This window comes from Symsagittifera roscoffensis, chromosome 1 (genome assembly GCF_963678635.1).
Source record: "Symsagittifera roscoffensis chromosome 1, txSymRosc1.1, whole genome shotgun sequence".
In the NCBI taxonomy this organism is placed as follows: Eukaryota; Metazoa; Xenacoelomorpha; order Acoela; family Convolutidae; genus Symsagittifera; species Symsagittifera roscoffensis.
In genome coordinates, this window is record NC_087062.1 from 91,308,856 (window position 1) to 91,321,337 (window position 12,482).

The 12,482-nt window shown below is 48.1% G+C and overlaps 1 protein-coding gene across 3 annotated transcripts in view; it reads left to right on the forward strand.

The window, feature by feature from the left end:
• The window catches only part of LOC134852115 (uncharacterized), a 380,695-nt gene that overhangs the window by 360,227 nt on the left and 7,986 nt on the right, over positions 1-12,482 (forward strand). For 2 of the 3 annotated variants that reach the window (XM_063868405.1, XM_063868419.1), the window contains exon 2: positions 11,970-12,132. In XM_063868405.1, coding sequence (XP_063724475.1) covers positions 12,000-12,132 — 133 coding nt within the window. In that variant the 5' untranslated portion in view covers positions 11,970-11,999. Of the gene's footprint in view, positions 1-9,527; positions 9,854-11,969; positions 12,133-12,482 lie in introns of those variants that run through there. The other variant, XM_063868413.1, reaches the window with a different exon arrangement.

The window sequence follows — 12,482 nt, forward strand, 5'->3', positions numbered from 1 at the left end:
TCTTAAGTTGGTCAATTCTTGAGTTGGTAAGGTAGTTCTTGAGCTGGTTAACACTTGAATACATCCCGAAGTCACAGAAAATGGCAGACAGGTTCTGGAAATCCGTGCCCGCGGCCCTGAAGAAGCCTACTCTCGATGAGCTGTACAGACGCCTGAGGGACCTGGATTATACCCAGATAGATGAGAGAATGGCGGTAATGCTGAATGCCATCCTCCAGTTGGAAGAACAGGGTGAGTGCAGGGAGTCTGCGACGGAGGCTGTCTTGATGGTCGGCTACACCACCGAGGGAATATCAAATCAGGAACAGACCAGATGGTTGTCTTGGAATGTGGATGGAGGAGTAAGGGGCTTTGACTTGGCAAGGAATCCTGGCCTGAGTAACAATACCGAATATGGCGCAGGAGAATTCCCACTACCAACTAGGCCATCAGCGAGATCGACAGGCCAGAGCTCGAGTAAGGTGCCATTGATGACGCGAGTGCAACAGACGACTGAGGCATATCCGGATCTTGGTGTTCTAAAGAAAGAGCTTGAGAAGACGCAGAGGGAAAGGAACAAGGCGAACCTCGATCTGGATCAGGCAAAGCTGGATCGGGAAAAGGCTCAGCTGGAAAGGGACCAGGCAGTCATCGAACGAGATCAGACTCTGAGGTTGCTTGAGATGCTGCGGGCTGAACATCAGCAGGAACTAAGGGTGCGGGAGAATGCCGCGAATTGTGAGCAACTGAAGTCGGAGATGGAGAGAATAGAACAACGACAACGTGAACTTGATGCACAAAAGGGAGCCAGGCCAAAGGAGCGAGTGGTTACCAGCTCGAGGCCAGAGTCACGCATGGAAGTGGATGAAGCCCCCAGGGCAAGAGGACGGTTCAACCTTGACCGCGAGGCTCGAGAACACATGAGTGAAGGGTTGGAAGTCTGGATACCGAATGAAGCAACGTCCTCCCTGCGCAGCCTAGAAACGCAACCCATACGCCCGCTGATGGATGTGGTACTGCCGGGATATACCCCAACCTCAACCTCGAGCGGCAGTCAGGTGAGCGGTAGCTCATCGCGTCTGAAGGAGCTGAACGAGAAATTTCGGCAGAGAAGTCGTGAAAATTCGGCAAGGGCGGAGCTTCCTCTAACGTGGAGGGAACAGCCGGTCAGGAGCTTCATGATCTCGAGTTATAAGAAAAACACCAAAAAGAGGTACCACAGGCACAATCGGCTGGATTGGAATGCGGAACAGAAGGCCAGGAGGGATTGCTTTCATGATGCAGCCTGGGTGGAATATCTTGCATCACCCCGTGTGCCAGAAGGCGCGGTCCACCTAATTATAGGGGACAGCCTATTGCGGGTGTTGACCCGGATCCAATCGCACTGGCAGACAGGAGTCTTGAGTTTCGCTGGAGCTGCCACGCCACAGATATTGGCAACGCTTGAGATGCTAGGGATGACGAAAGTATACACGGTGACCGTGATGATCGGAACGAATGATGTATCAAGAGGAGAAGCGAGGAAAGTAACGAGGCTGCACGACAAGATGAGCTGCCTTCTCGAGGAGCTGAGGATCCAGATGGATCCCATCCTGTTGACAGTATGTACTGACCCTTATAACATGAACTTCGATCAGCACGCCTTGGAAATGAACGAGAAGGTGCGGAACCTAAACGGGGTGATCCGAGAAATCCACCGGAAGAGTGTGCTCCCCATCAGACTGTTGGACGTGGCGGAGAGCATGGAGCAAGCGGGATTCCCTGAAGACACCTCCAATGATGGAATCCACTTCGACAGACCGAGGGGAGCAGAGTGGCTGAATGACGTCTTTCAAGGACACATAAATGCGCTAGAGGCGGATCTGCTAGAGACGGCCCAATTCACATTAGGGCCACCTCCGAACCCACCATTCCTTGCCTCGAGGGCCTTGTCTAGTCGTTTGGGACCGAGGGTCGACTCTAGAGACAGCTCAAGGAGCAGCCAGGCCAGATTGCCGAGTACCATGCCAATGGAGTCTGAGGAGGTGACGTCATCAACGCCTCCAGGTTCGGTAATATCCTCAGTGGTAGTGGCAGAGAGCAAGCGGGTGGAGAGGCCTATGGAGACCGCTCGCTTGAGATATCCAGAGAAGGTGAAAGGGCTGGACCTAGAAGGTTTGGAATGCAGGCGAGAATTGGCGGAGACTCTGGGTATTGAACGAGTGTCGCACGAAGACTTGAGCAGACATCATTGTGTGGATTGGTTGAAGGCTCATGAGACGCATTTCTCGAGAGCAAAACTGATGGAGACCGCGGACCTGACCGGAATTCCCACGAAAGCGATCATGGGACCCATCAACTATAGACCTCTCAAGCTGCTGGGGAGTCCTGGACTAATAGCAGAACCCCCCAAACACCGAACGAGCATCGCCAGGATCAGATTGGCGACCCCGGCACAGTTGAGGGTGGTGGACAAGCTGCTGAATCCGGGGGAAATGGAATTGCCAGATGCCGCTTATGAAGGCTCGAAGTTGGCGGAAGATCCTAGGTACGGGAAGCCCTGTGGGAGCACCCAGCTGGCCAAGACTTTGGCAGTTTACGATAGAGCAGATCCAGCTGCTGCGAGGGTAGTCATTGTGGCGGGATCAGACTTCGAAGGAACGTCTCCTAAGCTGTTTTGGCCGGAGACTCTGATATACTCTTTGCCAGGAGCCGAACTAAACCAGATGTTAACTCTAGTGGTGGCAATAAAGTCGGAGATGCCCTGTGAGCCTGAGCTGCTATTGTTTGCAGGAATGAATGATCATCTGCGCGCGGCTGGACTTCTTGAGCAGCTGAAGGGCAATGAACCAACACCGAGGAAGATATGGGAAGCCATTCAGACGTTGTTTGCGGCGATGAATGAGGTGCAAGAGAATTTTGTCTCGAGATTCGGCTCAAAGACGAAGGTGGTGTTCACTACATCCCCTGGATACGCGAATATGCCACCCGCCCTACAATTCGTGTACGCGGTCTTGATCCTGATAGCAGAGGAAAACGAATGGCGAATTCTAATGGCAGCCCCCAATCGGGAATTGGAGCCATCGAACCTGAGGCTCCGCAAGTCAGAATTGGCAGCGGCATGGGCGGACATATCTCATACACTGAGGGGCTTTTATGGATTAGCCGACATCCTGATCGTATTGGACGAGGTGCTCTTGCTAGAGATATCGAACTTTGCCAGGCAACTTAAGTTCAGCCCAGTCATCGGGGACGATCACCCGGCGATAAACCAATTGACGGCCAGCTTGTGGTTTCGGAGCATGGAGGTGACGATCACAGGTTCCACCGGCAAGTCTGGAGGCCCGAGCAACGAGAGAAGAAATGTGGCCGAAACGCAGAAACAATTGGAGTCGATGGCATATCGTCTGACGCAAGAGAATGGCTGGTGGCCATTTTTGACACCAAGGCTAGAGAACGCCACGAATAAGACGAGGGAGGATGCACCACCCCTCGTGAAACAAGTCTGGAGTTTTCTGGAAAAACAACTGGAGCTGGCCGAAGGAAGAGAGATGACGGTGGCCAGGTTTGTCTCGGCAGCCAATGAAGTGACGATTGGAGGGTTCTGGAGAGAGCACGCAGAGGGTGAGCTGAGGACTAGAAGGGATCATGAGATTCTTAAGTTCTTGAGTCCTTGCTGGGGGAAAGAATTCATGGCGGAAATGTTCGGCACCAAAGCGACTATCTTTGGAGCCTTCGTGCAGGAGATACTGGGCATGCCGATCAGCCTGCTCTTGGCTTTATATCTGGTCTACCCCAGATACTTGTTCAACATGGGCCCAGCGTACATGTTTAGTCGAGGAGTGGAGACACTTCGGGTTGATGGGTATCTGGCACTAGTGCTCTTAACCCATGGGGAACTGGTGTCATTTCATCGATTGATGAAATATGGGGAGCCCCTGTCAATGGGGAAGGTACACTCGAGTATCGACACCTATTCCTACAAGTGTGCCGCGGGGTTGAAGACGCTGTTAGTGCAATACCTCATGATGCAGAATCGGCACATGACGAGTGAAGAGAAGAACCCAAAATCGAGAGAAGAGTGGAAGAAGATGAATGGAGGTATGCCTCTGTTGACGGACCTGTGCCTGGCAATGAGGTCGGACCCGATGGGGATAATCCGGGGTCTAGAGGAGGTGGTAACCTGCATTTACGGTCCAGCAGTGACGTACGCATTTCCAGATCCCCTGGTGACAACGTATCGTTACTCTGTAACGCACTTGAGTCTTATCAGCGTACTGGATGGGACGGCGCTCAATTGGTGTCGGCAGGAGGTGCTCAGGGCACAAATGAGCAATACATTACTCTTTGGAAAAGTGAAAGATGCCGAGTTGATAGTGTACAACTTCAGGGGACAGCTGCAATGTAGAATGGGAGGCAAACGCGAGGGCCCCATCGAGACATATCCCAAGTTCTGGAACTTGAACCCACTGACAGCAGACGGACGGGAGATCTTGAGGATTCCTGCTTGGAAGGACAGCTTTGCACTGGTTAAGAGGGAGCTGGAGGCCATAATGGAGAAAGAAATCCTGCCAGCCACCATGCCTGAGTTCCCGATAGTCAGGAGGATGACCTTAGGGATGAACAGTCCCTTAGTAGTTCCATCCATAATTGCGAGGATGACAACGGAGGAAATGCAGAAAGACTTCACTGATGGCTGGGACCCCCTGTTCGTCGGCTATACGGCGGCGGTTTATTTCCACACTAGCGAGGCGAAGATAAATTCGTGGACGACGCAAGCTAAAAAGATGAGAGGCTCGCAGCCCCCCGGATACGAGGTGCGAAGGGTCTTGAGAGCTCTTGAGCAGGAGGGACTTGAAAACATGCTACCAGTATGGGATGATGGCAGGATGATCATGAAGGAGGGGCATATTGCATTGACGGACGACATGAAATTCGCGACACGAAATTATAGGGCACCTTATGGCTTAGAACAGGTGGAAAGGAGACAGGGAAAAGAACTGGATGCAGCAGGTCAACTGTATGTGGCCCTGACGGAGTACAAGAGATTGGACCCGGCGACACCATCACCACTGTCAGTAGATACACCTGGAGAAAAGAGGAGTGGGCCCGTGGAAGACCGGTTCAAAAGAATTCTCGAGATAAGAAGAGCTGAGTCAGAAGAAGAGAGTATGGATGAAACTCTCAGCGAAGCCGGCGAGGACATGGAAGTGGGGAATACGCCTGAACCAAGACCATCAGGGGAGGAGCTCACCACTCAGGAGCTGTTGAAAGACTTGAGCGAGGAGAATTGGGCAGATACTGCCACTCCACCTCTGACCCCGTCTCCCCGGAAGAATCTGGAATTGCCATTGGCGAGCGAGACCTCCAATATGGGGATGATACTCTTGAGTTCGGAGAAAAGGGAAAAGAATACAATCGAAGGAAATAAGGACATGTTCATGGAGACTCTGGAGAACGACGCTTGGCAAAAGTTCTTGAAGGAATTCAATCAAGAAGTGGGCAGCGAGACGACGCTGGACAAATTCAAGGATGAACAGTGGGACACAGTAGTGAAGTTTGGAGAACCGCTTCTGATGGGGACGGGCCTGGATGAGAAGGCGAGAAAGGAGCTGCTGAACAAGCTGATAGAGCTGAGGAAGTCACGATCAAAGACTAGAGACGAAAAATGTGAAGACAGCTCTACTCTGAAACAAAAAACTGTAGATAAAATAGTTGATGATATGAAGGGGGATAAGGTTGGGACTAGTAATATGATTAAAAGTACTAATATCCTTAAGGCTCGAGCAGGGGGAGGCAAGAGTTGGAAGGGTTGGAGGTAGACAGAGAGGTCGAATCAGTGATGATTACCACAACACCCTCAAGCAGAGATGTGAAGACTCGCAAGAGGAAGAGAGAAGTAGAGGGATTGAGTAGTCCTTCAGTGGATGCTGTCTCGGGAGGAAACTTGAGAGAGACGGCGCCCATGGTTTTGGCGCGATGCAAGACGGCGGCATACAAGAGCAACACGGAGCTCAGAAGACCACTCGAAGTAGAGAGGGTAATAGAGGCTTTCACCAGTTCGACATCGGAGGAAGACTTCAAGCCCCAGAAGATAAACGTGAAGAGAGGTCCAACGGACGGACAGACATGGGAAGTGGATGTCGGCGAGGAATGTGTCTCAAAGGGACACCAGGCCACGGGGAAGCAAGTGACGAGTGATCCACTGGAGAGGAGCAAGACGAGAAACACCTCCCGGCCATGGTGGGCGGCCCTCGAGACATTGAAGGAAATGGAAGACTGCTTGAAGAAGTTGGACAGTGGAGTAGCTCGCAAACGACGCAATTGGGCCACCCAGCAAAAGGCGGAGGTTAACAAGATAGAATTGGCGAACCAGCTGAAGAGGTCCTGGCAGATCTTATTGAAGGATCATTTTGAAGAGGCAATGAGGACACCCTCATCAGCACCGCCATTGATGGCGAGTCCCTTCGTTAGAACCGCAGGACAATTGATGTTCACCTGGAGTCTGGTGGGAATAGAGTTGGAGACATTGACCTCGTATGACAGGTTGAAGTTGGGAAACAAGAAGCTAGAAGTGTATCAAGCCAGTGATAATTCAGGCTTGAGCCTGGCTAGGAGGAAGGATGCCACATGTTTCTTGAGATGGATAATGTCAATGATGTCTGATAGCACCATCTTGGCGTGCTACCAAAGAGCAAGCGGAAGTAAAACCGTGGAAAAGAGAGTCTCAACGATCATATTAAACGTATATCAGAGTACTGGAATAGAGAAGGAAGATGGTTCCAGACTATCCCTAGAGAACCACACAAAGCTGGACGAGGTACGGAGGTTTTACAATAAGAAGTTCGAAGAAGAACATGATGTTCACCGTAACCTGGCCTCGCCAGAGCAGTACTCGAGACTCAGTGAGAAGGGGGGATACCAATACGTGTCTGGAGTGATGGGGATAGCCTACAACCCCTTCTTAGACTCAGAAACTGGAGGCGCTCACAGGAACCACGAGGTAGCGGAGCTGCTGAAGTTTTGGACAGAAAAAATAGTGGAAATAGACGCGGTGGAGAAAGAGAGGCCGAGCCTGGGCCTGATTCTTGAGAAAACACCGGAGGTGGTGAGCATACCGCGCTCGAACAAGAGAGTTGAAGTGAACATGGGTGATGGCAATGGCTTGTTGATCACGAACTTGGGAGTGGTATGGAAGTTACTAAGACCCTCTTGGTGCCCACATCCCCACGCGAGTCTGATCGAGGAGACCACCGAGCGGGTGAGGTTAGCACCAACGGAAGATGAAGATTTGGCAAAGTTGAGTGTGGTGCACAAACTGATCTTACATCAGATGAAGGAGTCAGGCGAAAAGAAGATGGAGCCGGGTAGCTGTCTGGATTCTACGTGTGGGAGTGGAGAGCACACCTGCGATGGACAATCATGTGTCAGGATACTGTCCTTTCAAAAAGAAGATCTGGTTACTTGGTTTGAAGACATCACGGAAAGGGAGAAAAGTGAAGTACAAATAGTGGCGGAGTGTTACGCGAGAACTACGGTGAACATAGCGACAGCTCTCGGGTTCTTCTCGAGAATGTGTAGTCTGCAGTAACTGGAGAGGCTAGAGTCTGAACACCATTTAGTGACTGCGTTGAGCGTGGAATCACGGCCTGGGGTGTTGCAGGTGACTCAAAAATATATCCGGAGCTGGAAGGTTGGTCTCGAGGCGGAAATGGGGTTTCCCATGAGCGAAGCTTATGGCCTGCCATTGAACGCAAAATCCCTGATAGGGTCAATGATGGCCAATTTGTGCGGAAGCCACTACCCACTGCACATGGCGATGGTGGAAGCATCCAGCCAGAGGGTATTGGTGGACAAGGCCTTCTCAGTGCCCAAGTGCGTGAGGTTGGCTCGGGTATCGCATCACTCGCACAAGTTGTTGAGGAAAATCAGAGGGACAGTACCGAAAGAGTTGAGAGATGACTTGAGTGAAATCTGGGGAGAAGAGCTTTTGAAATTGGAAAGTGAGAATACAAGCGATCACGAGAGACAAAACATGATCGGAAAACCTGTGGGGGGTGCTCCAAACATGGGAGAGAACGACACGATGCATGAGAAAATGATGGAGCTTGAGCCTCTCTTGGAAGCCTCGGGGGAGCGTAACCTCAGGAGCATTGAGATCACCCATGGATAATGCCCATGCCACTGTTTGGCACAAACGGTGTGGTATCCAGATCACAAGAACCTCTGCCTGGTGTGGGATATGGAAGAAATTCGGTCGATCGGATTACCGGATCACCGGCAGAAGGTGACGCTCTTAGTAGTGAGTACGACGATGGCTCTGAGAAGGATAGAAGAGAATAAAACGAAGTATCGGGAAGCGAAGACGCCAACGGCTGAGTCAATATATGCGATAGACTACAGCAGGAGACTCGAATTGTTTGAGACTGCATGCAAAGTATTCGCCATACCAATGGGAGTCAGACACGTATGGAGCCGCTTGAGGTACTTTCCATGGTTTCGAGCGACACTGACGTCTTGGTTATACATGACAACGAAAGATCACATGAGAAAGCATCAAAAGGAGTATCGACAGTTCCAGGCCGAGATTGGGCCGGAAGCTTTCAAGAGACCCCTGTTCACCCATCGAAATGTGATCACGACAGGATGGAAAAGAGTGGGTAAAATGTCTAGAGACAATACCAAAGCGAGGGAATCGATACTAGAGGAGGACTTGGCGAAGAACGTGAGCCTGAGCCTGCACAACTCCTTTTGTTTGAACCGGGAATCTAGGGTGAAGGCACTACCCAACCAGGCAAAGAGGTTGCAGGAGCAAAGGGAATGGATGCGATCCTATGAACAGCTGAAGGCTTGGGAGGAGATCGTGATTAGCTCCGATGATGAAGAAGAACTGTTGAGACAGTTTGCCGTATCCAGTACTTCAGGGGACGGCACCTCCAAGGCGAAGAGTGCGAAATGAGCGGATGGTTCGAAGAGATCTTGAGTCTTGAGAGGGAAAGGAGGGCTTGAGTGTGAATCCGGATGAAACCTGGGTTCACGAAAAAGAAATTTTAACGAATCAGATATTGTTATTAATATGCTATATTTACTATATAAATCAAAATGCTGCATGACAATTTCCTGATTGAATGGGACAAATTTTTTTTTAAATAATTGGCTTGAAAAGCGAGAGTTCAAGGGTGCAGGTGTGTGCAGATTTTGATTGCGGTTTAGCGATAGTGTGAAAATTTTACATGGCCGTGAATTTTGGGGTGTAGATAAGCTTAAGTCTGCTGCAAACTTCTGTAAATGACCACTGGCACTGTACCTTGAGCAACACTCGGTTTTCTGGGACTCACTGGCAGACGACAGCACGCAATGAGGACATCGATCTTGAGTCCCGGGAGTATGTGCCAGTCGGTCATATTTGGAAGTTTGACCTTGAGAAAAACAAGAACGCTTAATTTTGGAGTGAAATTTGATTTTTCAAAAATTCGAATGGAGCCTGTCATGCACGATTCTCTCGCGATAACTGAAAACCGAAAAAGAGAAATCAAAACGATCGAGTAACAATCGCGGGAAAGTTGCCAGATAAAGCAGTAGGAAATTGCCATTCGCAATTTCCGTCACAATAAAACTAGAGTAGAGCTGTCCTATCTGAAACAGAAGGAAGCGTATTCCCGAGAATTGGACTATTATTGCTCGACTGGATTATCATTTAAACTGGACTAGAGTGAACCTTCGATGGAAAGGTGGACAGCTTGAGTGTCCCAGTGGTTCACGAGAAACTATACTCTAGAATTCAAACTTGTTCCTGTTATTGAAACTAACAAACATTAAACTCATTTAGTTACATTATTTAATTCTCGAGTTGTTTACTAACTTAATTACTCCCAGTTCTTGAGCGTGCTACGATGTGAGTACCCAATTTAAATTTCTAGAGTGTGTTTTATTATTGTTATGTTGAGGTAAGGCGAGTTTTAGGTTGATCCATCTGAAATGGATCAAAGTTCCACTGTCTAATAAAAAGTAACTTAACGGATTGTTCCGACCCGAATTTTTAACGGCGTTCATGTATTTTGGGTATCTAGAGACCTAAGTATGGGGACATTCTTATTTCTAGAGTGGGGGGGGGGATATTTTGGTAGTAGCCTTTAAGCTGCAACGGGTCGTAGTCTCATGTCACAAGCGAACCGAATTGGCTCCGACTGATTTGAGGTAGAAAAACACAAGAGATAGTGTCCCTGACTCTTGAGCCAATGGTTATAGGGCCTATTTTTCTTAAGCCTCATGTGTGACTACAGTAGACGAATGTTACAAACTGTCACACAAAAACATAATGAAATAGGGTGTTCGAGCCGTGTTTTTAATAGCAATCACGTAGTCTGAGGATCCGAGACTCAGCTATGTGGTTGTGTTCGCATGTAAACGAAAGCTGATCAAAAGTCGTTTGACTGATGGCCTAAAAATAGTAACTTTTTACTTAGCCCTAAAACAGACCAGAAAATCAACTGGCAAGTTCGAGACGGTGAAAAACGAGTAGGATTAAGGTAACTGACGCCTGCCAGTCGTTAATAGGTACTTTTTTACGCTCCGTCGCTGTGTAGTATTTGGGCGAATGTTACAGGTGACGACATATCGCCTACCTTTGCTTGGAGACGGTGCTGTAATTTGTTCCATCCTTCCTTGCTGCTATTGACTACCCCGCCGGTTGTCGGTTTTCCTGGCCTTCCCTCAGATGTTCCTGGCCTTCCCCCCTGGAGGAGTATGACGCTTGGGTTATCCCATGCACCCATTTACACAGTTCCGTGTGTTGCATCCATATGCAGTTGCAGCATTTCATTTGTAAAAACTCTTGTTGTTCCCACTATTGAAAGAGGGAGTAACTTTGTATTCGGGTGTTTTAGTTTTTTTGCTTTTTTTCCAGCCAAAATCAGGTACCACAAATAATGATCGGACTGGGTTGAGTGATATATCATATTAAAGCCCTTTCAGTCGTAATTCGAGTCACATTAAAAAATTTCTAAAAAGTTTTCCCGGTGACGAGAAAAACCGGTTTGAAATTTTTGGTTTTCTTAATTCGAGAGAATAAAGCAAGACAGCAGGCTTACAACCTGAATTATGCCTAATTTGACACCTTAGAACTTAATTTTTAGAGTTTTTTTAGCTTCATTTTGGGAGCCAAAAACTTCAAAAAATCGAATTTTTTCTGCTAAGTTTTTTTTTTTTTCTAGTTATTTTTTTTGCAATTGTCTTTGTCCAATTTGCCTATATTACTATGTCTGTCTAATATGCCTTAATTATATTTCTACGTCAGATCCTTTATCACATCCAGCAGAAAAAATTACACTAATTTGTCACAAAAAAACTTAGTTTTCTAAAGACTATGGTGGGAACATTCTGGCTATCCTTGTTGTATCCTCCCTACTTGGAGTCTCTATGAGGTTTGCATTGGTCAGCTTTGTTCATATGTAGCACTTTGCGCATCGGAATTCTCTGTGGTTTTCTATTGATTTCTTGAGCCCGTTCACTACACTTCAAATGTACGTACTCGCATTCCCTTGCGTGGTTCCCCACATGGCTAGGAACAAATGCCGCTCTGGTTTCGGGGGCTCCCCGTTTCCGGTAATTTTTATCTTTGGCAGAAAACTCCCCTGGTCTAATCGGTGTTTTTTTAATCTGCTGCATCTCAACTGTCCACCCACAGTTACCGTTTTGGCACCAGGCAACGCTGGCCATAATTGGTTTCTACGCTGGCCATAATTAGCAAGATAACCATGAAGTGAAGCGACAGATCTGCTGGCTTCTCACTATGTCCCCTTGACGGATGGATGTCTGTTTTGAAGATACTCGGAATTTTCAACTGGCTCAGGGGGCCCCGAGAGCATACGGGATATCCATTGCCTCCTCTCTCAATCTCTCTCTCTCTCTCTCTCTCTCTCTCTCTCTCTCTGTATTGACTGATCTACATGCTTGTCTAGAATGATAATTTATTTTTATCTGTAAATTGTTTCATAAAGAAATTTTTGTTTTAGGCAAAATGATGGGTTCTTGAATAAGAGATGGAGTCGAATAATTCGTTAAATCAAATAGGGGATCACAAGCATTGCAGTTTCTGTTTCGGCTTCTATGAAAGTTCGCATGGACAACCTGTCTGTAACACATGCCATCTGTTCTTATTTGCGCTAGATCCAGGTAATTAAATAAGTTTTGAATGAATATAAGTGAGTCAGGCAGTTAAAACGTAAGCTATTAAGACAACCATTATTTTCTGAGGGACTTCAAAGTCAATTAAAAAACTATGTGAAACAGAACAGTTACGTTCGCCGCTGAAGTCTCAAGATTTGCACGCCTTGTTGACGAGTAAGATGTAACCAAGCAGAAAGCTGCAAAATTGTTGCCTGAAATAATCGTAACCTATTTGCATTTGAAACAATTTTTTAATCTCATATCGATTTTATGGATGGTTACCATTCGGCAAAGACGCATATGTCCCACGTGTCAAACTATTGCTGGTTCCATACATAGCAAAAACAACAGTTTTT